The 27623-nt window shown below is 37.2% G+C and overlaps 2 protein-coding genes across 4 annotated transcripts; both read right to left on the bottom strand.

Annotated features, from left to right (window-relative positions):
• Positions 1 to 590: 590 nt before the first annotated feature.
• Positions 591 to 9846, bottom strand: LOC103711576 (chromatin remodeling protein EBS-like). Of its 2 annotated transcripts, XR_604783.4 has the most exons (6): positions 9415 to 9846; positions 8958 to 9300; positions 8777 to 8845; positions 2369 to 2504; positions 1968 to 2106; positions 591 to 945 (listed from the first exon to the last, which is right to left on the bottom strand). XR_604783.4 is itself a non-coding variant. In XM_008797785.4 (5 exons), exons 1-5 carry the CDS (start codon positions 9485 to 9487, stop codon positions 919 to 921), a joined length of 651 nt encoding a protein of 216 aa, XP_008796007.2. In that variant the 5' UTR covers positions 9488 to 9842; the 3' UTR covers positions 591 to 918. The 2 variants fall into 2 exon arrangements, 1 of the variants encoding a protein (XP_008796007.2); XM_008797785.4 differs by lacking the exon at positions 2369 to 2504 and having other exon boundaries at positions 9415 to 9842.
• Positions 9847 to 12162: 2316 nt separating this feature from the next.
• Positions 12163 to 26777, bottom strand: LOC103711549 (serine/threonine protein phosphatase 2A 59 kDa regulatory subunit B' gamma isoform-like). 2 transcript variants are annotated; one of them, XM_039116001.1, is made up of 3 exons: positions 25152 to 26777; positions 15837 to 15892; positions 12779 to 12858 (listed from the first exon to the last, which is right to left on the bottom strand). In XM_039116001.1, exons 1-3 carry the CDS (start codon positions 26346 to 26348, stop codon positions 12855 to 12857), a joined length of 1257 nt encoding a protein of 418 aa, XP_038971929.1. In that variant the 5' UTR covers positions 26349 to 26777; the 3' UTR covers positions 12779 to 12854. The 2 variants fall into 2 exon arrangements, with proteins under 2 accessions (XP_008795966.2, XP_038971929.1); XM_008797744.4 differs by lacking the exon at positions 15837 to 15892 and having other exon boundaries at positions 12163 to 12858; positions 25152 to 26769.
• Positions 26778 to 27623: the final 846 nt, after the last annotated feature.

The raw sequence follows: 27623 nt of genomic DNA, 5'->3' as shown, positions 1-27623 counted from the left end.
TAAACAAAAACCCTAAATCACATTTTACGTCAAAAGGTTAGTAACTAACACCACCCAACGTCTTGGGGCGCAAGTAGGCACAGGCTGCTCAGGCTTGACTTGGGTCAAGCTCGCTCTGAGAGCTTGAGTAGCTCAACAATTTTTGAAATCAAACGCGAATAGCAAAATACTATATATATAATATAATATTCTATTTATACTATATATTATTAATTTAATTTTTAAAATATAATATGGTGTTTTATTTTACTTTAACCATACTTTTGAAAAAAATATGGCCCAGTCCCGAATTCGAGCTTGAGTATGCTCAATTAATATTCGAGCCGAATTGAATTGATCTTAAGTATCACCTTTTTTTTTAATTTATTTATCGAGTCTAAACATAAATATTAAAACTCAATTGATCCGAGCCAAGCTCGAACCTCTAGCTAGTCGATTCAACTCGGCTTGATTGCACCCCCACCAATGACAACAATTACCAGCAGCTTCCAATGCTCTAGCATGCATTTTCTTGTGGCAGGTGGGAGCATCCTAGCATATTTTATTTGCAATCATAGGGCAAGTCCTCTTAACTTTACATATGGTCAAACAATTAAATATAGAGAGAAGTCCTTTCATACGCACATCATGGAGTATCGGTAACATATTCGCCTCTGGCGTTTTCTACAAAATAGTGCCCATGAAAATAAAACAAGATTTTGCACAAATCATACACACAAGGAGGCACTAAATTATCCCAATGAAGCTTCCCACAGACTCATTACCAAGCATGATAGAAGAATAGAAAAGAAAAGGTGACTCCAGTTTGTGCAAGCAGTCAGATCTCTGCACTGTACAGTTCTACATGACCAACAATAATGGAAGAGCAACCTCACCAGAAAATGCTCGCTTATCTGTGACTACCTTCAGTATCAACAATTACCTCTTTCGCCTTTTAGATTCGACCTACAAATTGCAAACAGTATGAACATCAAGAAAAATTGAACGAGACAGCCAATAGATATGGCTAACAATATCAAGAATCTATTACTATTTTTCAAAGTAGTCTATATTCTCCAGTTACAATAGACTGACTAGAACTGGACAGAGACTTTGCGAGTTCAGAATCCAACATAACCGGTTAAGTGTTTAACGTGTCATTAAATCAAAGGAGATCTGGAACTTGCTTGAAGAAGAAGAACATTACAGCATAAAACAAGTAACCTGAGTTTCACACTGAAGCCAATAGCTCCACAGCTTAGAGTAGTTGATGGAAGGCTGATTGAAGTTTATTTAAGGAAAGAAAACAGTACTACTTTAACCAGGCAGTATGACACACCAGCAAGATTTTACTCGAGGGATTTAACATGGACTTATACATGCTCCCATGCATGCGCATATATAAAGCTTTAGTTGTGAAAATGCATGATGGGTCATTTAAGTTGATGGTTTACACCATCTGTTGCATTTTACATAGCCTAAAATATCTTAAATTCATGATCAAAATTCAAGCTGTTTGGATAATTCTGAACAGCTTTGAATTAAGTTATTCATTCTATTCCTTGAAATTTATTCATTTAGTATCACTTGATGCATAGGTAAGAACTAGCAAGGCTCCTAGCCATATAGATACTAGTTGTAGGCACTTAGGGCATTGTAGATTGTGATGAAAAATGAGTTTCTCTGTATGATCCATGCATCTTAGGACCACCAACTAGCTTTTCTTCTGTCAGCCACTTCAGAATTGAATCGCCGCTCAAGGCTATCAAACACGGTTCAATACTTTGTTTTCCCGAAACCGTGTTATCGCAGCATACAAAAATATATGCCAGGAAATATGCATATTTACACAAGTACAAATATACGTATGTGTTTTGTGTTACACAAAAAAACTTGAAGGAAGAGTCATCTTTATAGATAGATTTAACTCTAAAAAGATTATAAAGCGCTTAATATATACTAGGGAAAGACAACAGCATTACTCTCACCTTAGGCTCAGAAGGTGGTGAGACAGGAAAAGCATTCAAAGATCTCTTGGCATCATCATCGGTGGAACAATCTGAACATAAAAAGTGGTCTAATTTTTTAGCTTGCTCGATAGTCATGCCCATACATGACGGATGAAACCTGCCCTCAAAAGAATGCACATAACATACATCAAATGAATATCTGAATACAATGATACCATAAAAAAGAAGAATAGTGAAATAGTTAACGCTAATCTCTAGTTTATCGACTGAACGGTTGGGCTTTTGAAAATAATGAATGAAATAAATTTAACAATTTTTAAAAAATTAATGCAAAAAAAAGATCTAACTTTAGAAAATAAAAGTTAGTATTCATTATAACATAATATAAAGTGAAAAAAAAAATGAAATAGCATACTGACCGAGAGCTTCCACAATAGCAAGCACAACAAAAGCACTACAATTCAAAGGATTGAAATGGCCTTTGACATGATACATCAACTAAAAGTGTCAAGCAGCAAATGGAACAATTGATTGACCGAGAAGTACACTAAGCCCCTGGAAATATGAACAGAACAAAACTAATGATTCATAATGGCAAATCTTCTTACCAAGGGTTTATGAGTTCATGAAACACAAATTGAAAGGCTCTGCGATTTTTTTGGAATTCAAGGTAAAATAAAGTCGACATCTATCATTGAATAGCTGATGTATGTGTAACATTAGCAGTTAAGCCTGGTCATGTTTTTTTTAAACCAAAATAAAAAGAAAGAAATCAAACCTGAGGAAACAGATTATGGTATCACTTGTTCTATTGTAAGTTGGAGGTTTTGTTCGAATGAACTTCCATTTAGTATGTGGAAGGACCGAGGAAATGTACTTTATCTCAACAATAGCAATAACCTTGCGCACAACTGAAATAGGTGACTGTTTCCCCCCTTTTTTGCATCAAGTATGTTCCTAACCATAAAGCTGTAGACCTACTATTTAAATGTTTATTTTTGGTAATTTTCATTATCTAAAGCACAACACGGAATATCAGGCTATCATGGAGCATGTTAACTTTCTAAACCTTGGCATGTGTTCTATCTCACTTTTACTCTTCTTATGGTCTCATATCTCTTCGTGTCCCTCCTTTGCTATCTCATACCCAAATAAAGTAGACATTTAACCATCCTATGCTATTGATCATCTAAATGGACCAATGATAGATTTTTTTTTTACCGTACAAAAATTAGGGACTAATTTTTAGCAGTAGCTACAAAAATTTGATGCAAGGGAGGCTGTTCCCTGGACATCACTAAATATTACCATCAGCTTTCAGTGGTAGCCAATAGCATAGTTGCGCTAAAGATGTTTATAGCGACAACTTTCTAACAGCTCCTGCTAAATGTTGCCACTAATAGCTGGAATGCCAAACAAATAGAATTTTAGTGGCAGCTTTTTGTGTAGCTACAAAAGGGTTTATAATCTACATTATATAGTCAAGAACTCGATATTTCACACAGGTCACAAATAACCAAAAGCTGAATCATTCTCCGAGTCTGGAGCTCTTCAAATGATACCATCATCATTTGATAAATCTTCATTAAGCATATTAACTCTGGCATCTTTGACCATCAGACTGCAATGATTAGCTACTCAAAATCAAATTTCCATTTGTCTAATATTCAATTAGTCACCAGTGCAAAAAATATTCTTCATTAAATTCACTGTGACTAGCTTTTGAAACTACATTCCTACCATATCCAACTCTTTTGACTACTTCTCAACCAAGAATCCTCACATGATGAAGAAAATACAAAACAGCACACTAGCATAAAGAATTACTTAATGTTTATATCAGAATTAAGAAAGAGAAGGAAATAGGGTGATCGATAAGGTCCAGAGTTGATTAGAAAAGAGAGAGATCTTCTCTCCAAAAAACCTTCATCCACTAAGTAATCATAGGGTACAACATGCACGGGGAAACAGAAGTCTTATAAACGTTATAATAATTTTCTCCATATTTTTCCATATTAGCCTTTTACTTTTGTGATGGTGACAACAGTACATGCACATTAAACAGCATTCGAAAAGGCATGATCCAGAAACTAATTCAAAAATATGGTGAAGATAATGGTTATAGGGCTACAAGATCTGGGGAGGGTTAGATGTATACAGCTTTATCTCTACACAGAGAGGCTATTTTTGTGTTTCAAACCATGACCCCCAGGTCATAATGGAGCAATGTTACTGTTGCACCAAGGCATGGTGAAGAAAATGGTACATGAAAAAATTATATGACAGACTCGGTTGGATTCTGAATATGACGTCAAGAATGTCATTTACCATGGAACAAGATAAACAGGTAGCAATGCACCATATCATAAGTTAGATCATCGTAATATCAACGTCAAGTGTGATGTTAAGTTCTGATATTTGAACTATATAAATTAAAACATGCAATAATTGTGTCACCTGAAACAATATATTCAAATGTAAAATACATTTTAAAAATATGTACTTAGATCATTGCACATAACAAAAGGGTACCCTCCCATCGAATACCAAGTAAAAGAAGATGAGCAATTCACTTGTTTAAAACTATTTGAGCTAATAACTTCAAGATCAGGACAACATATTAATTTTCACTAATTAAGTGATTTATGCTCCTTATTAATTGTTTCTAAATTGATTGTTTCCACTTTTAGATTATATATAAATTCCGTCCTACCCAAAACATAAAGCAAGTAATCTTAATAACCTCAGGAAAAAAAATATTCCTTTTATATTTTGTATCTCCCTTGCATGAGAAATGCACAAGCACGAGGTGCAGGGGACCTAGAAATAAAACCCACCAAAACTCTAAAGTTTGTTTTGATTCTTATCTTTCTATTCTAGATTGCATAAAGTTTAGGTCAAGAACAAGCAGACTCGACTCACAAAATATTTAATGTAAATCATGAATATAGACTCAACGTGGACCCAATCTGATTCAAACCAAACCTTACTTTTTTTCTAGATGAGAACTGACTGCAAGTTTAAGTTGAACTTTGATCGACTGTGGCTATCTTGCACCTCTACTAAGAGTTAAAAAAAGAACATATATGTGCATTCACTGTTAATTTATTTTCAGATTATTGAGAATTTAATATGATCATCAAGCATAATTGAAGTGCAATTCCAGAATCTATGCCTAAAAGGCTAAAGGCAAACTCAATCTTCAATGTTGTAGACTAAAAAAACAATAATTTCTTGGATGCATAAGTTTCATCAAATGTAAGAATACCTCGGTTCATAAATGCTTGAATGTAATATTTGAACAACAATCCAAACCAATTAACTATAAGGAGATGATAGAAAATTTGATGCAGAAATTCACAGTCAAAAGCATATCAGGTAATAAAGTTAGACACCTCACTTGCTTAAAATGCTTGGGATGCACTAAAAGGCAGTTCATGACAAATTTTGCAAGATACAGCCAAAGAAGATAGCATTCTATGATAGTTACAAATTGAATTATGCAATTCATTGGATAATTAACTTTTAAGATTAATGAATGAAATGGTAATGAGTTAGAAGGATATAAAAGGGTTTTTATTAACTACATTAGTTGGCACCGCAAATTGCTCAAAATTTCATAGCAGTGTATGAATATATTAGGAGAAAAATATATGAACTTGTCATTTTTATTTCATTCACTCTTCTCTTTATAGGTGATTCAGTCGCATTTAACACAAAGCTGCATATGTCCATGGAAGCACTAACTATAGCCCTTACCCTTTTAGAATCTGATTTCTCACCATGCTCTTCGTATGCAGTCTGTAGACAAGGTTGGTGATTTGCAGGAGTTGTTTCACTTGTCCATTAATGTACATGAAAACTCCAATTATTGAATTACATGTTGCTTTGTTTGGTAGTCTTTCTTGATCGGTGCTTTGTAAACATATCTAAGGCATATATAATGCACATGAAGGTATGATTTCTAGAGAAACTGGCTAATCCTACCTAAACATTAACCATATGAATCACATGAATTGGTTACCAATCAAAGCAACTATATATGGGAGACATGAAAGTGTCAGCCCACTAGATGTAACAGCCAAAAACCAACTTAAATAACTCTTCTATTCATTTCACAAAATATATATCAGTTTGAGCTTTACCACAAAAACATGATCATCTGCATTCATGAATCCCAACTAAGGCAAATACACTGCGATAACAACAGAATAAGTTTTTGTTTCTTTATAATCCTAGTTGCATGAATGAGAGGAGACGCTGAGCGGATAAAACAATGTGTAATTACAGCAGGAAGAGAGAAGGGTGGTGAGGGAGAAAGGTAAGGGGAGATGAAGCCACTCGTTTTGCTTCTTCATATAATTTAATTTGCCTTGAGATAATGCTGTGGTGAAGCATGGAAGTGGTAAGTATGTTGTACCACCAAAAAAAAAGTACCTTTCTCCGGTTCATCATATATTGATATATATGCATAACACACGTATGTATACATGCTTGCATGCGGTCAACTGATCATATGGATGAGCCAATAATGATGTTCCATGAAGTTGATGTCTGGGTCATGATGCTCCCTCAAGTGGCTAATAAATTTTCTATCTCCCTCTCACTGCAACTTCCATATGTTTGCAGTTGGAAGATCCATTTGAATTGCATCATTCAAGCTAACTTATGACAATTTGGATTTTGGTCCTAAGCAGAACTGAATGAAATGCAAGGTTTCCAATTCAACCTGACCAACACATGAATCAGCTCGAATAGGCCAATTCAAGCATAAATTTATCATCAATCATCTGATTCTACACAATGCAAAATTAAAACAGTCAACTTATGTCATCCACCATTGGAAAGTCAAGAAAAGCTTGGCCATATAAGATTGTCAAACATCTAGGGATTAACAATTCAAATCATTTATCAACTACACTAAGTAGTCAATATTAAAAGATTTAAATGCATGTGTTTCTAGTTCTCTAGCATTGATCTCTAGTTTAATCCCAGATTAAGAGTGCAAAAGTATGGGCCAGCGTAATCTCTCCTCCCGATTAACTCAAGATCTATTTTGCTTTCAAGTATATTAATATTTACTTTCAAGTATATTAATATTTATTTTAACTTTTTGCGCATTTCAGTTACAATTTAAAATAAGCATTAAATTACCTGATTAATCAATGCAGTCCTAAAATAAACCAAATCCAGATTAGCAACTAAGCACATTTTCTTTGAGCCAGAAACTCATGACATTCTTTTGGCCTATTTGTATGCATATTAAACTCCCTCCCTCTCACCTAACTCCAATTGTCATACGATCCTTCTCTCTCTTCTCCCAATACATCTTGTCATTACTGTAACTGGCATGCTAAAAATATTTTGAGAATATAAGTACAAGAGCCCAAATGTATAATCTCAAAAAATTTACCTTTGGCCCTAATTGTGACACACAGCAGTGGTTTGATTTTGGCACGAAGTTTTGCTAAGCAAATCAAGAGAACCATAACATACACTTTAAGTGAATTGCATGTCAATTACATACATCAAGTTCAACCAGCACCTCCCAAACACGCATCATTGTGGGGGAGAAGTTTCAATTAAAGTCATTCATCTGACAACATTTAGGTGTGCGTAAACCCTTTGCATATGCCTCATTTGGGATGCCAAACCATGTATAGCGTGAACATTAGGTTGGACTGCGTAACCTTACCACTGGAAGCTTCACTATGAAATCATGTCATGGCTTCAAGCCCTCCAAAGATCTCAATTCTACACAGTTAGATGTTAAACTTTTTCCCCTTCAAATGTGTTCTTGCTTGAGATGTCTAACTATAAAAATTAAGTATTTATCCGATTACTCACAACTACAGGGAAAACAAAACAAATCAAGCATAGCCTACCAAACTAAAAGCCAAATGGTACAACACTACTCATATAATAACAGTAGCCAAGCCCGCAATCCTTTACTACATAAAGAATTGGGACTTTATGACAGAATGAGACTTTACTACTGGATTCTAATAAACCTTGCTAATTCAGTACTCCACAGCTCACCATGCAAAGTTTTCTTTGTCACCAAAACAGTGGATCTTGTTTCATACAGCAGCACTCAGATTTTGCCTCTCCCAAAAGTGCTGATTAAAATATAAAAACAAAAAAAAAGGGCAAGGCATGGTAACATATACATGGATTACATAGGGCCAAACTCAGGTATCACTTCATTGCTGCTAGTAACAGCTGCACAGGAGTAGATATTCTGTAGGCAGCTCATGGCCATGCCATGAAGATCCTTTTCCTAATTTGAACTAAAATTGATGAAGCACTGAAATAGAAGAAGTTAACTAAAAAGCCAAAGCCTTTTAATAATTAACTCAAATCCCTTTACCAACAACACCAAAGCTTTTTATCCTTAAACATTGAAAACTGCAATAAAAGCATATTATATGAAGCGCAGGGAAATCAAAAATTTCCTCCAAATTAACACATATTCTGAGTGAATCAACAACATGTTTAACGGTAATGGACATCTCAAGATCGATGCTTATATTAGAAACCTCAAACTGTCAATATTATCCAGTTAACATTACCCAGAACTCTTGGTCGCACAAACTAAAATCGCCACAGAAATGAAAAGACAAACAAACAAATCAAAATCCCCCACAATTTCCAAAAAGAACACCAAATCCAAGACGCGATGCATATCATCCACTCTGTCGTTTTATTAGCTTGAACAAAGAAAAATAACTACCATAACTTCAGAAAGAAAAAAAATAAAAAGTGGTCACGGGATGATAAATTTACTGAGGAACAGAGTAGCGATGAGAGATTTCACGAAGATTTACCAGTCCTTGCATCCCTCACACTGGACCATGAGGTCATCCGGGTTATACGGCATCTCACACTTGCAGTACCTTCAATCCAAGAAGACAGACAGACACTCTATACGTTAAGTATCAGGACAAAATCTACAGGAATCGAGAGATGCAGGGAGAACAAAGGAAATGAGAGTGAGTGGGGGCTTACACGGCGACCCGGTCGGGAGTGAACCCCCCAGTGGCAGCGTTGTACTCGAAGCGGCAGAAGTAATCCTCGGTGCCGACGTTCTCAAGCTTGGTATAATTCTTGAAGGAGTGGACGACGCACTTGCCCTCGATGGTGTGGGCGCTCTGCACGTCATAGTGGTCCGAGAGGAAGAGCTCCTTGGCCCCGTGGAACTGGCGCCGCCCACCGATCGACTCCTCCGGCCGGTAGTACCACCGCACCCGGACGCGCACGTTCCCACGGTGGTCCGCCTCGATCTTCTCCACCCGTGCGACATACGGCTGCTTATCAGAGTCCGCGGGCCGCATCAGCACGCAGTCCCCCGCTGCTCTCCAGCCATTTCCAGAACCATCAACCATTCATTCCATTCCAATTGCATCCAAAGAAAGAAAGAAAGAAGAGAAAGTGAGGATGATCGGCTTCGTCGATCGGCGATTACCTCGGACGACCTTGTTGGTGCCTCTGATGGTGTAGGAATCCAAATCCTTCTTCCCCGGCTTCGTCTTCGCCATCGACCGACGTCTCGCTCGCTCCTGGTAATATGCTCTCGAAGAGAAGCCGATGAGATCCAGGGGGTAGAGATCTGTATTTATTTATATGGATGAGGAAAAGGGAGTGGAGGGGGGAGGCTTTAAGGATGCATTGAATGTTTCATGGTATTTGATGGGTCTCTAGAAGACTCTATTTTGGTCGGGTTGGGAAGGGATCTTTTGGGGGCGGAGGGAGGGGAGCGGCGGGGGGTGAGAGGAGGGAGAGGGGGGGTTGTGAGCCCTAGAGAAGGGAGCAAAGCAAGGGAGGTGGTGAAGAAGGTGGGGGGTAGTGGGAGCTGTGGGGAGAAACGGAAAGAAACCCTACCCTACCCCAGGAGAGGGTTACTACTGTGCATCTCTATTCCGACAAGGAACAAGTGGTGTTGGCTTTCTGGTGCCCTTTTTGCCCTCATGGGTTGCCGCATGCATCGTTTTTTTTTTTTTTTTTTGGTTTTTTGGTAGCATGCATCGTTTTCATGCATCAATGGATGCATGCACACTGCCTTGGCATGGGATCATATCTATCTTTATGCATGCATCCATTCATCCATCAGCAACATCTGTAAACATGCCCATTATTATGTAAGATGGCCCTTGTTACTGTTTCAACTTTCTCAGACTTTTTTCCATCCATCCATCTGTCTGTCTGTATGTACGTATACATACATACATACATACATACATACATATATATATATATATATAGATAAAAGATAAAAAAAATTATTTAGTTGATAGCCTTTTTTTTTTTTTTTTTTTTGGTTGAACATGTTATGTTGTTATGATGGGGAGTATATAACCAATGCAATGGCTGTTATTTATTGCTTTCACAATTTACCTGTATTATATAAATATTATATAAATGGTGATATGATGGAATAATATCTTAATTATTTTTTGTTTTTATTATAATTTGCAGTAATATAAACAAGCATCTGAATAGTTATTGTTTCACAGCTATCTTTTTTATGTTTGGCTTTTAGTCTCTACTACTGTAGCCAAATCTTCTCTAGATATATCGTTTCCAACTTTACATCCACTCTCTCTCTCCCTCTCTGTCTCCTTCTCTCTGTATATGTATATAGGTATAACTTCCAGAATTGCATCTAGTTGAATGCTGTTTAAGAAATGGAAATGAGAGAAATCCTAACTATTTACCAAATAAAAGTTTTATATTATAAAAAAGTAATCAGATGAGAAATCCTAGCCATCTTCTACCGTGATGGTTGATAATTACCATTATAACAGATATTATTCCACTCCAAATAAACCTGAACGGAGACTCATGAGCTGGCAGATCATGATGACTGTGAGTTCCTTCATAACTTTGGAGGGCAGCAATAATGCCATTTTGTTTGTTTGATATTTCTAATGGAAGGGCATGAGTTTTGTATGGGAATGATAACTTCACAGATGGAGGCAATCATCCAAAACAAATGGTGCGAGTCAGAGAAACTACTATTTTTTGAAAAAAAAAAAAAAAAAAAACTTTTTTCTGATACAAAACAAAAGCAAAAGAAGATGGTAGATGGAAAAAAATGGAGCAGAAAGGGGAGGCTATTATATTGTGTTTCCTTGGCTAGCTTTCTACTCCGGGTGCGGGTACAGTGTCAAGTTGGTTGGTCGTCTATGCGTGCATGGAAAAAGTCATGCAGTCTCCTATAAGAAGGTGCTTGTGAAACTATCATATGGAAGTAAGCATAGGGTAAGAAATCCATTTTTTATTTCTGGTGACTTCTGCTGCAGTGGGGCAAGGGGAAAAAGAAAAGAAAAAACTACAGTGTGCGACATTATTTGTCAATAGTGTGACACTTATCTTCACCCGAAGTGCTTAGGCATCCATCGAGGCTTATCGGTAGGGAAATGGACAGATTCGTCAATTAAGTCAAGGGATGGCCGCGTTTGACTTTGGGAGACATGATGATATTTTCTAAGACAACCATCCAAGAGCGCTAAATTCAGACGGTCCATGAATTTGTGTACATTTTGATAGATTATGTAATATTATTTCAACTTTGTTCTCAATTTAATTTCTCGTGGACATTGTCATGATGCAGGAGTGGGATTGCATTGAGAAGAAACCATCTGATTTCTTTAATTCCGCAGAAGATATAATGTTAACTTTATAACTCTCTCTCTCTCTCTCTCTGTGCGTGTAGAACAAATTTATCAAAGAGCAACGTACCTAAGGTGGCAATAGAGTGGGTTATCTCTAACTTGATATAAAGGGATGCACCCTTGAAAATCCTCGTACCTGGGACTGCATAAGAAGTCTAATTCCTGCAAACATCTTTGGATCATGGTGGCACACTATCCTGATCTCATTCCGGGTGCAGCAGACCAAAGATGACCCTTCTTTAATGGTTGATCCCATCCCAAGAGTACCTGTTATCATCCTCTGAGAATAACAAGGGATAGGTATTTAGGCATGAGATAAGAATTTTCTAAATATTGACTATCCACTGCCATACATTTAGTTCAAAGAGTGTTGACATCAGAATCCATAGGTACAAGAGGATGCCTAGAGAATATTTATAACTAGAGGATCCAGAAATTTAAAAAAAAAAAAGCAGCTACCCCACAATCCAGGGAGAACGAACAAGCCATGTTGTATCAAGAATTGTAGAGAACCCTGAGATCATAACTTGCCTAGAAGATGAACAATATGAACCCAATATTGATGCAAAATAGTACAGAAAATAAAACTACCAAAAGAACGCGAACGCAGGTGTCTGAAAACAAATAAAATATTATACCGAATCCGCTGAAAGTTCTATCTCTATAACAATTTCTAATTATACACACATTTTTCATGGCCTAAAAAGATGGATAATAAACAAAATGATTACAACCGGAGACGCTTTTCTTCATATCATGATTGTCTGCCATATAAGAAACCAGCAGAATCGGCCCACCAAGGATCAGCACTGCCCTGTACCGAATCAGAAGAGTGAAAACAAGCATTCTTACGTTCCGACTGCAGCACGTGAGCTTGAAGAAGCCATGCTAAGGGAAGAGACTATTCGAGAAACAAGCACGGCTTCATTACTAACAGCTTTGGATGCTGCAACGTCTTCCAAGCGCTTCCAAGTTAATTCCCTCGTCTTTTGTACCTCCCTTTCCTTGGCTTCATCTTCTTGGAATTTTAGTAAACATTCCTCAAATAGCTCCTGGTCAGCATCTGAAAATAGCTTCCTCACATTCAGGGTCAGGCTCTGGACAGCCTGGTTCCAGTGTCCCCTGGTGTTCCTCTCCAGAGCCGGGAATATAATTGGCAGGATAACCTTCCGGTTTTGGGTGATCAAGCTTCTTACATGATCATTATTCCAAAGAAATAATGTGCGCTCTGCTACCTGAATGATCCCACATCAACTCAGTGCCAGTTTAAGAGAACAAAAGCATTTTATGCAAATAAGTTCTTCAAACTAAATGTTACAAAAAGAACTACAAATTCATAGAGAATGCATAGCTGGGTTATAGATCATTGCTAAATTTAGTTTCTTTTCCTGTAGAGAAAGAGAGGGAGACCCCCCCCCCCATTTTAATTACGTAGGCTCAAACGCTTGGAAATGGACCATCCGAGACTGAAAACTAGAACTTCTGGTTGCCCAAGTAGAGTGTAACTACTAGGGCAAGCCTTGGTTCACTTAAATTTAGTTTCTCTCTGTCCTATGATTACATTTCTTACCCCCAATAGCAGGTGAGGTGCCAGTGCATGTGCTGTGCTGGCACATGACACATTGTGCCAAAAAAATCAAAAAAGAAATATTAAAAAAATGGTTAAATAGGTGTCGTGCTGATGCATATCATGTGCTCATTCTAGCCTAGCACTGTACATGCCAATTGACAGCACAGGCTTTTGAAACCATGATTTAATGTCATACTTCTGAAGCTTCATGAGAGAGCAATTATTTACATCTCTGTTTTGCCAATTGTTGTTGGAGAATGCTGGAACAACAAACATTCAACACAAGTACACAACTTGATGGATAAATAGCCAACTGCAACTGCAACATCTGAGCCAGGAAATTAATAGAAGAGATAAAGCAGCTAACATGTACTGCTACATCAAGAACCAGTGACAATAAAAGAAGCTTCATCAATGAGGGGCAAAGTTACTTCTGAGAAAAGCAGCAGATGGACATGGTTACTAATATTATATAAGAATTGTGCATTATAAAGCACTCAAAAAGTAAAAGGAAATGAGAATAAATCACTAGCAAATATAGTAAGCTTTCTCTTCCAATCCAAATATTCATTGAAGAGTTATACTCCAAAGATATCATCTACCTTAAAAAAGCAACTCCCATGAAAAACATCTTGACCAAAAGGTAGGAATCTTCCTAATATTCCAAGCACTAGCATTTTATGTGAGATTCATGAGACTGATCGAAGAGGAAGAGTAATTGATGGGTGATTTTGATCCATCAATGATCAAACAACAAAATGTCTGGATTAGGTCTTCCCATGTGTGTATGTGTGCACATGCATGAGTACATGTGTGCATGATTGATTTAGACTAAACATTATATCTTAAATCTTTGACATAAGATTTAACAATTCAAAAATCAATAAGGGACATCCAAATTGTATTCCATATTCCATTTGCAGATTATTTGGCACACAAAATGCGTGTAACTGATCCAAGAATGCTAATGCTGATGCCACGCACATGAAAAGAATTAGATATGTGGTGAATAATATGTAGATATGGCTTTAAAGTAGATATATCCAGACGTTAAGTTTAAGAAAAAAATTAACACCACACATTAGTCTTATTAAGGAAATCTTTGATACACCACTAGTTTCTGGTATAAGGTAGCAAACAATGTCCTATCAACCATCAATCATCTTCAAATTGTTAGGTTCTAAGAGCACATTTTTAACTTTTTGAGATAATATTAATCTCTAAAAGTTATTGTCCAGCGTATTAGCTGTATACAATAGGCACAGACAAATTTCCAATAAATGGGGACTATATTGTGCTTGAACATTCAAGAATCATCAACATCCTTCTATGGAGCCTCTATGTGTATCATCAGTCACATTATTCCTGCACACTACCACCTGCAAACCATGTTTGGTAGCTTCAAAGCAAGTTTTCAGTTGAATTCCCACAGTACCAGCAGTGTGTTTACAACAATTAAAATGAATTATTATAGTCTGTAGACATAGTTCTAATGCATACACATAGTTACACATTCCCGTGCAGTTTTCTCATCAACTTTGAGCCTATTTTGTATCATTAGTATGTAGCTTAGTTATATAAAGTCAGTTTCCAACAAATTACTCAGGCAACCAATTTGTTTCCTTCAAGACCAAACCAAGAGCAATTCCCAACTTTGGGCTCAGTCAATTTTGGCAGTTTTATTTAGTCTTATTAGCTGAAACAGATCGATTTTAGCCCAATTTTGGCAAAAATTGTCCAAAATCTATAAATGTTCTTTAATTTTTATTTTGACAGTCACTCTCATATCAGGATTATTTCTTTAAGTATAAAGGCTATATAATGTTGATTTTAAGCTTTTTCTTATTTAATTAAAAGAGGGAATGAATGATTAATATAATCCTTGACCAGCCAAGGCCTCTGAAAAGACCCTTATTTCAGTATTCTACAAGGATTAACATGAACAACTAAGCACACATCAACCTTCAGAATAGCCTTTTGCTATAAATACAACATTATGTAACTACATGCAATTTTTTTGGGTACAAACTACATGCAATTAACTAAACAGTCACTTAATTTTAAATATGGAAAAAAGGGCTCAAAATCAATATATTTATGTGTTCGATTGAGCAAATCATGAAGAAAAAGATTTAAATGCATTGAGCACCGAAAAACATCAGAATTGCTAAATATAATGATTTATCAAATGGTGGAAGTTAAAAGGGCAAATAATGTATTTATCTATATAACAAAACACCAGCATGCTTTATGAATTCTATTTATATGCCATATTAATTTCAGTCTAAAACTATCAAAACTACACAAGGAACCGATATAACAAATACTTTGTTGAATATTGACTTTTCTTGACTTATTTTAATATTCTATTTTTTTGTTATGCCCTTTGTAGGTGAAACTTCTACACATGGACGTGAACCTACTGAAACCACCAAAACAGATTTTCAGACCTTGCTCAAAAACTGCACAATATGCATGCTGCAATCAACGCAGATATCAAAGATGGTTTATTAGATTTCTGTAGACTAGTTGTAAACCATGCTTTTTGTTAAAAGAGCCTATACACAAGCATACAACAATTTAAGTAGACTTCTATAGATGGCTAAAGGAAGAAAAAAAAAAGAGTAGCAAATTTTAGTGTACCAGATCCTTTTATAGACTTGTGCGCATTCCATGACAGTGCATGCCAAGTGTTGACACTACACAACATAATATATGTACAATATCAGCTCCTGATCAACATGAACTTGGCAACATACACTTTAGTTCTTGATATAGGACATCAATGCTCAAAAAGGCCAATATGAAAAGCAAATGAGATCACAGCAATTATTGACGAGAAGGAAGAAGGTGTGAAATTTGAAGACCATGTATTGTGTTGAGCTTCTAGCAAATTATACCGCAAGAAGATGGATCGACGCCAATTCATAGGGTATATGGTTTTATTATGCCGCAAGACCAAGGTTTTAATTTTTGGCCAAGATCAAAGCGAAACTAACCCCCACTACCAGATTTCGGTCAGTTTCGGCCCAAGCCGACCAGTTCTAGCTGTTTCAACTAGTTTTGGCTGCAAATAACCATAGATGCTTTTTCTAAATTCACGTTTAGTGTTTAAACTCATATTTCAATAATCTCTTTATTTATTTAAATACACAGGATACAAAGTATCAATTTTTAACTAATTTAATTTCTTTTTCTTCAGTTAAGAGGATTAAGAGTAGATAATAATTTTAAACCATAATGGGCTAAGGCCTTCAAAAAAAAAAACTCATACAAAAGCTAGACTAATATGAACAACTAGATACAAGACATTTCACAAAACTAACATCTTTTTTAATAAATTAAATATAACATTGTATAAATGCATGCATTTATTAAATAACGACTTGACCTAAAAAATATGAGAAAAATGTGCAAATTCGACATCTGTTATTCTGCAAAATGAGATATAATAATCTTTTGGACAATTAAAGTGTAATAAGTAAATAATATATACATACATATCTACATACGTATGTTTCTGTAAATTCATGGTACAAAATACCAGTATACTTAATTTTAAGTCAATCTGAAGCTATTATACATATATGATTGAGAAAGGACATAATGGAGCTCAAGTCAGTTCAAAGAAATAAACAAATGAAAATGCCTGGTGTCCAATAAATAGTGGATTAAATGTGGTTACAAGCTACCACAAGAAAAGTAAAACCAAAAATCCAAGCAAATCTAAGCTTGTTTTAAGCGACTAACCGAGATCCAGAATGAATGGGCATGTTTTGAAAGGAATTTTTCTCTTTATCTTTGTTTTGTACAAGTTAGCAAAGAGTCATGATGATCTTTAGGTCAATACCTAGATAGATTATTTTTGAGACCTAATATCTCTAATATCATAATCAAGAATTTAAGTACCAACCTGTATCGGCTCATACAGAAACATTTTAGTGAAGTATCAAATCATTACACCTCCCATTCTAGTGCAGTACCATCATGTGTACCCTCATTTGTTCTACACTAGTAGTAAGAGGCATATTGTGTGTTAGTACGGCACCACATGCACCACAACGGTAAGGTATCAGCACAGCAATTAAAACCAGTACTTTCAACCTTGATTATCATGTAAATGCTCAAAAGCATGACTACAAGCAACTTCATTTTTAATTTTATTCCCAATATCCTTTTCTTGACAAATGGACTTCATATTTGTTTTTTGAAATGCAGCTACACAATGGGCCTTACCGTTAGGGCATTCCTATTTTCCACCTCTCAAGTGCATGTGTGTGTGTGTGTTGGGGGGGGAGGGGGGGGGGGGGGGGGGGCCACAGCAATCAAATTTTACATGGAGTTTAATATCATGATGAGCTTTTATGTTTGACCTGGTGGATGATGTTTATATCAAGTATACCAATATAGCTAAGTCATTTAACACTTCTTAAGAATTCCCACTTCACTGCTTTCCTCGTATTATCTCTCTAATCTGTAGACCCATCATGCATCATGTGTTACTTGATATTAGAATGCATTAAAAACAAAAAGACCTCATATGACTGAAAAAAGATTGGGTATGGATAAGATATCAGTATATCCATATATGTTTCCATATTATATTAGTATATCCATATTTATTCAGCAGATATGAATCTTGATATGGATACTAAACTATGTATATGTACTTGTTCTTACTGGTCATGGATACAAATCAGATTTTAATTGTTTTCATACTTGGTCTAATTATATCTATATCTGTTCTAAACGGACATGGATATAAATCAGATATTGCTCTAAATCAATGCTTGAAAACCAGTGAGCTGGAGCAAACTATTGGGTAGCCAGGCCAAGGGATTCCGATTTGACCATGGGTCAACGAGCCAACCTAAAAAGTGAATGCACTGCGTGTTTTCTCCACTCTCCTGAAACACCCTATCTTCTTCATTCTTGTCTAGACATCACACTAGTCCTCATCCTCCCCCCCCCCTCTTCCTGGCATACCACCTAAAACCATAAGGAGAGGATCGACATACCCTACGATCAAGGTCATGCCACCTCCAGGCCATGAGATCCAGTAGCATCGCCTTCAGGATTACGATATGTTGCTGCGAGATCAAGCAACCTCGCATCCATTCCTATGAGATCCGATTGTCTTTTCTTAGTTACCATGAGATTTAGCATCTTGCAATGAGACCCAACAAGTTGCTTCCTCTTGCATTATCCAACTGTGAGACACGCCAAAACATGGCAACCTCCGTAGTTGGAGGAATGGTTTTGCAATGTGGGAGCATTTCTTTTTCTTCTTTTCATAATCAACCCATAGAAGCCAAACCCACCCCGTTCAATCTGAGTCACAAGTCAAAAAGGATTTCAGATTTTCTGGGTTTAGATCCTACCCATCGTGCATAGGTTAGTAGGTGACAAGTCAGACAGGCTGACTGCTCGAGTCAACCGGGCTTTTGAACATAGCTTCAACTACAAAAGATTTTTTGAGCAAAGTTTGAAGATAACTAGCAATAATGGTAAAATTATTAAAGACGAGAACAGCGAATGCGTTCTATTTTTTTTATTGACTACAATTTCAGCAGGCATATATGTGGAAGCATGAATTATATTGTGAAAATCTAGATACATAGATCGTTTTACTAATATGTATTTGATCAAATTTTCTTTGTATCCGAATCTATATCTATATCCAACAAATTTTGCATCTCTATATCTAAATCCATATTAGTGAGGAAGAAAATCTCTATCTCTATATCCAAAACCTTATCTAGGTCCAAGAAATTTAACCCAATTTGAATATGAATATGGATCAAGCTGGATTTTATCCGACTAACTTTCGACCCTAGGCTTAAATATAAAGGGTCAAGCATATATTATCAGCAACTAGAATAAGGAAATGTGAGTGGTTTTAAACTCAACTACCAGTCTTGGTGATAGTTTAAGGGTATTTTGTTATGTAATGTTGACTCATAATTTGAGAAATTAGATGCAGAGTGATAAAGGGATGGAGTGCTTCTATCTAGACTTTGGGAGAAGATGACACATTTCATATAGGTAATTGCTAACTTATTCATGACCACCCTCACATGATACGATAAAATTCATACCAAAAGAGACTTGCTAATTAGTGAAGCATGAAACAAGTTATTGATCCTTGGGAAGTTGAAAATTATCAAGAATACTTCATTATATACAACCACTAAAAAATTACAACAAGGTGGTTGTCGTGTTTGGGAGGGTGGTAGAGTTCTTGCAAAAACTATCAATATGGCATCAGTTCCTAGCTCATAGACTATGCTTCTTCACAGAAGGTAACATAAACTAGATATTTTACTGAAAAAGGATTGTTAGTATGCAAAAGCATTATACTTTGTGTCGTATTTTAAGAGATGGAACGAGTCTTTAAAGTACAAACTGCAAATGCTTGCAAGATTGGATAGCCCAATATTGCATAGATTATCTAAAGAAAGTTGAATAACCCTCCAAAAGTTGGGAGCCATTGGCATAGTTTTCATCTCGGCCAAGATCTCATCTTTCGGCAAGGTGGCCAAGATCTCATTCAAGATCTTGCTTTGCATCAGTATCGGGTCCTCAATGATATGATTACATAGAAAATCTTGGCCAATACTTCCTGTCTGCCTTTGCATTTAAATAGATGTTTCAATTATTCCACAATCAATGCCCTTTATTAATTCTAGATTTACCATAACGGGTTGAGATTTCGATATTTGGTCCAAATATATTAATCGAGATCTTAAAAAAATCTTGGAACTTTCCAAATTTTCCCACATTCCATTTCAGTTGAGACAGACCGAGATCTCAATTAGTCACTATGTTGGTCACCCATCAATATGATTGATATCAACTTTTGGATAAATGGGAGAATAATAAAGAAAGAGCCGAGCTTTCCGATCTTTATTCATGAACAATATGAGAGAGTAGCTTTACTTATGTCCTTATAAACCCTAAGCTAAGAAATATTAATATGTTGGCAATTAGGGATTAGAAAGAAAACTATTTATGGGCTCACTCACCATTCAATGTCCTTAAATTACCATACTTTTCAAGTATTGAAAAGTAGATCATACACAAAATCTGAAAAATTGTATAATGTGGTAGTGTCTAAAAAGGGGTGCAAGCATTATCTATTGAACACACCAACCTTATCAACCACCACCATCCTTAAGTTAAATATACAAATTAACTTTGGAAGTTGGTATTATAAGAGTTTAGTTGTTGGGAGGTGGGCTCTTTTAGGGGTCTGAGAATAGCAAGTTAGGTGCCTACAACAAGACAATAAGGTCATGAGCTGAACCAAATGGATTTTAGAAAATAATTGCTAATATAATTAGCTGGATGCCAAAAGGAGCCTACGAGCAAGATCTTTGAAATAACTGTCAAAACAATTAAAAGGAGTTGGATGCAAGAGCAATAGCTACTAGATTTATGGCAGTGAGCTTATTGACAAGAATTGTTCATCCAACCTTCTGGAATGGAACCACTCCCCCATAATCTTATTCTTTTCTACATGCTTCAAAATCTTCATTCTTCATGGATCTAATTTGAATTGTATTTGCATCTTTGCTAGATTATGGATTAGTTTTACTACCTTTATGACATGCTAAACCTACACATGCATCTAGGCAAGTAACACCAGCATGAGTGTGGCACATATCCAATGATAGTCCGGGGATCCCTTTCAAGGATCGGTTGGACTCAAAATTCCAGCTTTCAAGGAAAATGAGATACGTGCATCTATGCATCATTGGCTTACATATGCATGTAGTCCAATAGAAGAATTCAAAGCTCATCACATGCTCCTAAAATTATTCGCATATTGGAATAGTACAAGATGCAAAACTTCTCCGACATATATGCTCACAATTCATCAAATCAGATGATATGCCATGTAGAGTTTGAAACCATAGTACAACATCACTTTTGAACTAAATACGTTTCCTATTCCCTCAAATATTATGTATTCACCTTGCCATCTTTTGCCTCAATGATGTCTAAATACCATTCAAATTTCTTAGTGCTTCTAGTCATTTGCCATATTCAAACTACAACCTGATCTTGTCAAATACTTCTTGGAACTCTATATAGCACTATAAAAATTTTCTTCAACATACATCGATCGCACTCAAAGCAAACTACAATAACAGAACATGTGCATTCTGATTGCAAATCTGCAAAACTGACACAGAAAATTTGAGGCTAATGACTAGAAAATGATATAATGACAGGCTATGGCAGAACTGAACTATCAGTATGCACTAGCAAAATTGCCAGTATCTGAACAGATCAAAAGCTTGTAGAGTTTTTAAACAGGCTGTGCAGCACAAAAAGCTACCATAACTACCGGATGCATGAATGTCTAGGGTTACCAACATTAGACATTGATTCAGCTAAACAATCGAGCGGAAATATTTTTGCCACTACAAATAAGTGGAACATTAGCAACAAAATAATTATCTCATCTATTTGCCATTAGAGTCTTATATACAAGAAGCTCCCTACAGGAGCAGAGATAGACATGTGCGAGACAATATTGCAATGAAACAATTATCAGGGAAGCCCTCAAATACATGAATAAAGGTTTTTTATATCCCTCATATCGTCATGTTGCAATCCTGCCCTACTTCTCTTGTTGTTTGACTTTTTAAAATTTAGGGAGGGTTGAGTCTATGTTTATCAGAGTACAAATGGGCACCTCCAGACGTCATTGTTGATCGTAGTGTTGCGAGTGTGAAATAAGAGGAGCTGCAAGTCTAAACTTGACGGCAGAATTTCTAGATGGAAGTAAGACCATTACAAAAGCAATATAACCCCGAAGTACCTTAAAACTTAGATTTATTTCGAACTTACACTATTGATTCTATTATATTTGGTTGTAGTGCTGACGATGCCATGAGTGTTTTTAAGCGATGAAAATAAGATATAAATTTAGATAAAAAATCCGCAATGATAAAGTTAGTACACGCTATGTTTGATGTGATGACATAAGTTCAAAACAACCATGGCATTTTCATGCCACAGGGAAGTAATGGAAGTCCGTTACATGAAAGACTGACCATATTTATTAAAAAAAAAGGGATATTTTAACTTGCATGAAAGAAAATTGTTTTGCATTGGTGCACTTTTTCTGTTTGACTCCATCTTGTTTAATTCAACATCCTTAGAAGATGTCTAAGCTAAGATTTTTTTTTTTTGTTTCATTTAATTGAAGAACTTATCATGACACATAATAAATAAATAAGCACCACGATGCATAGACTGTCACAGGCTTTATCCAGCAATATATGTTACCCAGACCCTTCAAATTAGCCAAATCTGACACTTAAACATGTACACTGGTGTGACACTTGGACGCTTAGACACGTACCCACACCCAATATGCATACCTGAGTCCATGTAACATAGCCATCAACAACTAAGCTCGTAAATTTACATACTAGACTGAATCAATTTGGTAAGACAAATAGCACTATATCATTAGGAACTTCGCATAGCAATATGATATAGTGCTATTAGTCTTACCGAAACAAAAAGGATGTTTGTCCGGTTCGTAGACTTGAGCATTTAGTATCCATTCTAGAATGGCTGGTTCAAAGAATAGCACAAAAATAGTGACGTCAACTGGAAGAAGGCTTTGCGCTTGGGGTATGTACTATGAAAATCATAATATTTATTGCATTCTATGAACCAGGACTCCTCAGAATTATTAAAATTTCCAAGAATGAAAATACAGAATTATTTTGATTTTAGTTAAAAAATAGATCCTAGGAAGGCAGCTTATTCCTACATATTGAGGGCACCTGTTTGGCATGCAACTGTGAGGATGTTTAGGTGGATTTGGTAAAACTAGGTGGCTAGTCTTGTAGATCAACAAATCAGAAAAGTAGGAAAGATTACAATATATGGTATGATATTCAAAATGATCTGGACATGTGTAGCATAAGCTATACTGAAACTTCAGCGTAAAGCGATCCCACATATGGGTTGGAGGGTTCGACAAAAAAATGATGAGGATGAAATTAGTGAATACTGATTTGAAAACACTTTGTATTTTGGAATGCTTACCTTTGAATATAAACCAATGATGAAGCAGAATCCAAATAGTTGACTAGCTTAGGCTTATTTATTTATTATGTTTATTAGTCGTTATTTTCACAAGGTACACTCTCAAAGGCTACTGAGATCTCCTAGTTAAACAATGAAAATCCACAATCCACCTTTTTACTTATTTTCCCACTTTGGTGCCACCTTAGATTGATGAGATCGGAGAAGAAACAAAACGATGTCGCACATGAACATGCAGAGTACATTAGTGATGAAAAAGGAACCTTAACAAAGCAAAAGTGATTACGAATAATATATATAAAGTAAAGAGGAAGAGCTGGGTTAAGAAACAAAAGAAGAAATCAAGGTGAAGTTAGCAATTCATAAATTTTGAACTGTCCAGCAATCTCTCTATTAACCATTCTCCTGCTTGACGATAGCAACCCTAGGCAATAATATGGGCCCTAGATCCAACTAAAAGACTCACTCAAGGATACAACATCATTAATTAAGATGCTTATATAGAAAACACAAAAAATTAGAATAAATGCATTAATAATTTACAGCTGCAACTTTCTTACCAGCTTTCGACCATTAAAACATTATGATTTTACAAATATCATGACATATCACTTGTTGATCTCACAAAGTTCTTCCATGTGAGTCTACCTCATTGAGACATAGTAATGGAGAAAAAGTTATGCCTTCCAAAAACTTGTTATATCAAATAAGAAGTCAAAATTTTGATTTTTCTCGGGATAGGAACATGGACAAAATTCTGAAACTTTTTTATACTGATGCAAGACTGAATTGCATTATATTCAATAGCCTGAAGTTTGCTGATTTAAAGTTCTTTAATTATAGGATTTAAATTGAAATCATTAGGATCCTTTGAAATCCAATAATGTCCAATCAAGACTGTATCATTAGATCATCAAGTCCAGGATTTAGGAGACTTAGACAAGTTAAGGGATCAGTACCATTCACATCACTGTGGCATGAATAGTGCACTACAAAACCTGTGGGCTTTTAGGAGTCGATACCTAGTTCGTTTTGGAAACTTTTTGAAAGTTTTGCTTCTACTTTTGTAAAGGACTAAAATTCGTTAACTTGTGGGTCAAGTTTGAGAGTCTTTATAAAGTGGGCCAAGGAAAAGACTTGTAATCTGTTTTTTCTTTTCATTGTGAATGGAATTGAAGATTTGAGGCCAGGTTTGGCCCCCTCTTGTTTCCTCCCTCTCTCTATTTTCTGCTACTTATTCCTCTCTTCTGTCTCTCCATCTTCTTCTTCTTCTTATTCTTCTTTTTTTATTTCATAAATATGCCATTTATCCCTGCTTTTTTAGGGCTTTGAGTAGATCATATTGCTGTCTACAGATTTATGCATGCATTATTTGATCTAATATGCTTGCAGATTTATATTTGATTGTCTAAGAGAGCTGGCCTTACGTATTATCTCCTCACAACTCAACAAGAGCTGGCCTCTAATCATCATCCTAAAATTGCCTCTACATGTTTATTTGAGTAAAGCATAAACTAGAAAACCCCATTCAGCCCTTGTACAAATTTGTATCCTGGACAAAACTGCATTAATAAAAAGATCAATTGTCACAAATAGCTCAAAAGAGATCTTTCATTTGAGACATTCATTAGTGGAAAAGTGACCAACCTCTGAAAGGCCAAACAACACTTCATATCTCCACAAAAGGTTAGCACCAAAGCCAAAGACTTAGGCCATAAATACATGAAAGAAAACTGCTATTGACCGGCACTAGCCATTAAGCGGAAGCAAGTAAATGTCAGACATGAATGTAACAAATGACCACTAGTAAAGCAGGATAGAACATGGAACGAAACAAATATCTCGATGAAACCTAAAATTAGCACCGATAATGTAACAGGCTACCTGAAAGTGCAAGCTATTCAGGCAGCGGCCAATCTGCCGGAACAAGGGCACCATACACCTCTGGAACTCTGCGACCTGCGTGGCTTCCAGAACCTCCTCCAGCTCCCCAAGAAACATGACTTCCTTGGAGCTATTGGTGATTGGCCAGTACTTCAAGAGCCCCCTGATGACAGTATCCGCCAGCTTAAAGTCCTTCTCCACAAACTGGGTGATGCAGTAGGAGAGCTGCTGGTGGTACAGGGCCACACACTTGGGCTTGTGAAGCGGGATGAGCGCACGAACAAGGAACAGCTTATGCTCCTCCTTGAGCGGCAGCGCAAACCCATTAATTATGCTTCCCAGTATCTCCAGCAGCTCGGCGATCCCATTGTGCTTCTCCGTCTCGAAGATGAACCGGTAGAAGATGTTGTTGATGGCCTTCCGGATGAAGGGGCGGTGAACCATGAACTTCCCGTACACCCGGTGGAGAATCGTCTTCAGGTACTCCCGCTCCCGCTGGTCCTCGGAGTCGAAGAGGTCGAGCAGCCGCAGGACGAAGGAGTGGTCGATGTAGCGCTTGGCCAGCTTGGCGTCGGTCTCCGGCGACGCGATGAACCGCAGCAGGAACTCGTAGACAACCTGGAGGTGGGGCCAGGCGGGCTCCATGGCGGGCTCCTCCTCCTCGGCGTCGAACCCCTCGGGAAGCCCCCGGAAGGTGGAGTCGGAGCCGGAAGAGGGTAAGGTGCGGAAGAGGTTCGCGGCCACCATCCGCGTCGACTCCTGCATCGCGGCCTCGCTGAACCTGCCGGTGGCCGTCGCCACATGGTCGACGAGCTCCAGCAGCGTCTGCCGCTTCACCTCCTTCTCCCGGAGGTTCTTGCCGGGGTCGGTAAAGTCGAACGCCACGCAGCACAAGGCCATCTTCTTCAAGAACAAATTGGGCTTCTCGGAGCTGGGCACCTCGCGGAAGCTGGGAAGCAGCTCGTACATCGGCGTCGGCATCGCGGAGGCCGCGGCATTGCCATATCCGTTGCTGCCGGCGGGTCCCGAGGAGGACTTCTTGCCCTGGGCGGCTTTGCTGCCAGCAGCGGAGCTCAAATTCGGGGTTCGGCCGGCGGTGGGGCCCGCTGAGGAGACGACGCCGTCGGTGGAATCGGCGGTGGCGGAGGATTTGGAGGAGGGTTTGCGTGGCAGCTTGCCCAGAATCTGCTTGATCATATTTACAAGAAAGGCAACCCTAAGCACCCAAAAAACCCTAAAACCCTCCCAATATAACAACAGCTCCCCTGTATCCAAATACTACGGCATCTCCCCACACAAGAATAAATCAAATTGGGAAAGAAAGCAAGAATTCTATGAGCAAATTGAGGGGTTACACATAGAAGAAGGATTGGAGACGATTGGGAAAGGCTTTGAGGGTGATAAGAACAAAGGAGTTCTCACTACCACTTTTTTCCACTACTTTAAGCTTCTTGTTTTCGTTATTGGGAATAATTAGAGGGAAATGAATGAAATGGTAATTAGAAGACAAAGATGGAGAGAGAGAAGAGGAATTGGGCCGGCGGGGCGTCGTTCGTGGACGAGAGGGAGGAGGAGGGGAAGGGTAGCGAGCGAGGGACTGTACTGGCGAATTTCTTGCAACGCCGGCAGGGCGCGTACGCTGGGCCCCGAATGGGGGATGACACGTGCTCGTGACACGAGCGACGTACGGAAAGGCCCTGTCGGAAATCAACGCCCCACCTGGGTGGCCGTAGTTGCACACGTGTGCGTGGGTGATAGGAATTATTATTATCTCGTATCAACGCACTTGCTTCAGCTGGCTGTGGAGAAAGAAGACGTAATTCACAAAAATATAGCAAAAGTAAAATACTTGTATTCTAATGTCTTTATAAATATTGTTTTTTTGGTTAATAATATATATCTAAGAAGAGGCTAAGAAACATGCATCAAATTATCACTAATTCACTACCTTGTGGGGTTGTTTGAGTTTGAGTTTGAGCCAAAATTAACCATAAATGTTTAAGCATGGCATGTTTACTAATAACTCTGAGACTTAAAACTAACAAAATTTGAGCTTGGTTATTTTATTAACCGAATAAGTTTTATTTTGCCTTTTTATTACGACAAGCTCATTCTCTGCACCTCAACTAATGTATGTATGTATGTATGTATGTATGTAATTTATATTTTGCTACAAATAAAGCAATGAAGAATAGTAAATTCATCTGATTCTAAAGCATTTGGACTGGTCAAGTGCTTTTCTCAGTTTATTTTGTCTTTTTTTTTAGCTGTAAACTCATTTATTTTGTCTTAAACTCGAACAACAGAGGTCTTGTTTGGCATAACCAACTTTAGGGAAACATGTAGCATTATTTTTGCAGCAGCATGGTATCAGCTGGGCCTCCAATTTACATTACTATATATATATATATATATATATTGAATCTAGCTGATATCATGATGATATAAACTGCATGCCACATCAACTATTCT

This window comes from Phoenix dactylifera, unplaced genomic scaffold (genome assembly GCF_009389715.1).
Source record: "Phoenix dactylifera cultivar Barhee BC4 unplaced genomic scaffold, palm_55x_up_171113_PBpolish2nd_filt_p 000046F, whole genome shotgun sequence".
Classification (NCBI taxonomy): Eukaryota; Viridiplantae; Streptophyta; class Magnoliopsida; order Arecales; family Arecaceae; genus Phoenix; species Phoenix dactylifera.
Note: the sequence above shows the minus strand (reverse complement) of the source record. Positions and strands in the feature narration are given on the sequence as shown.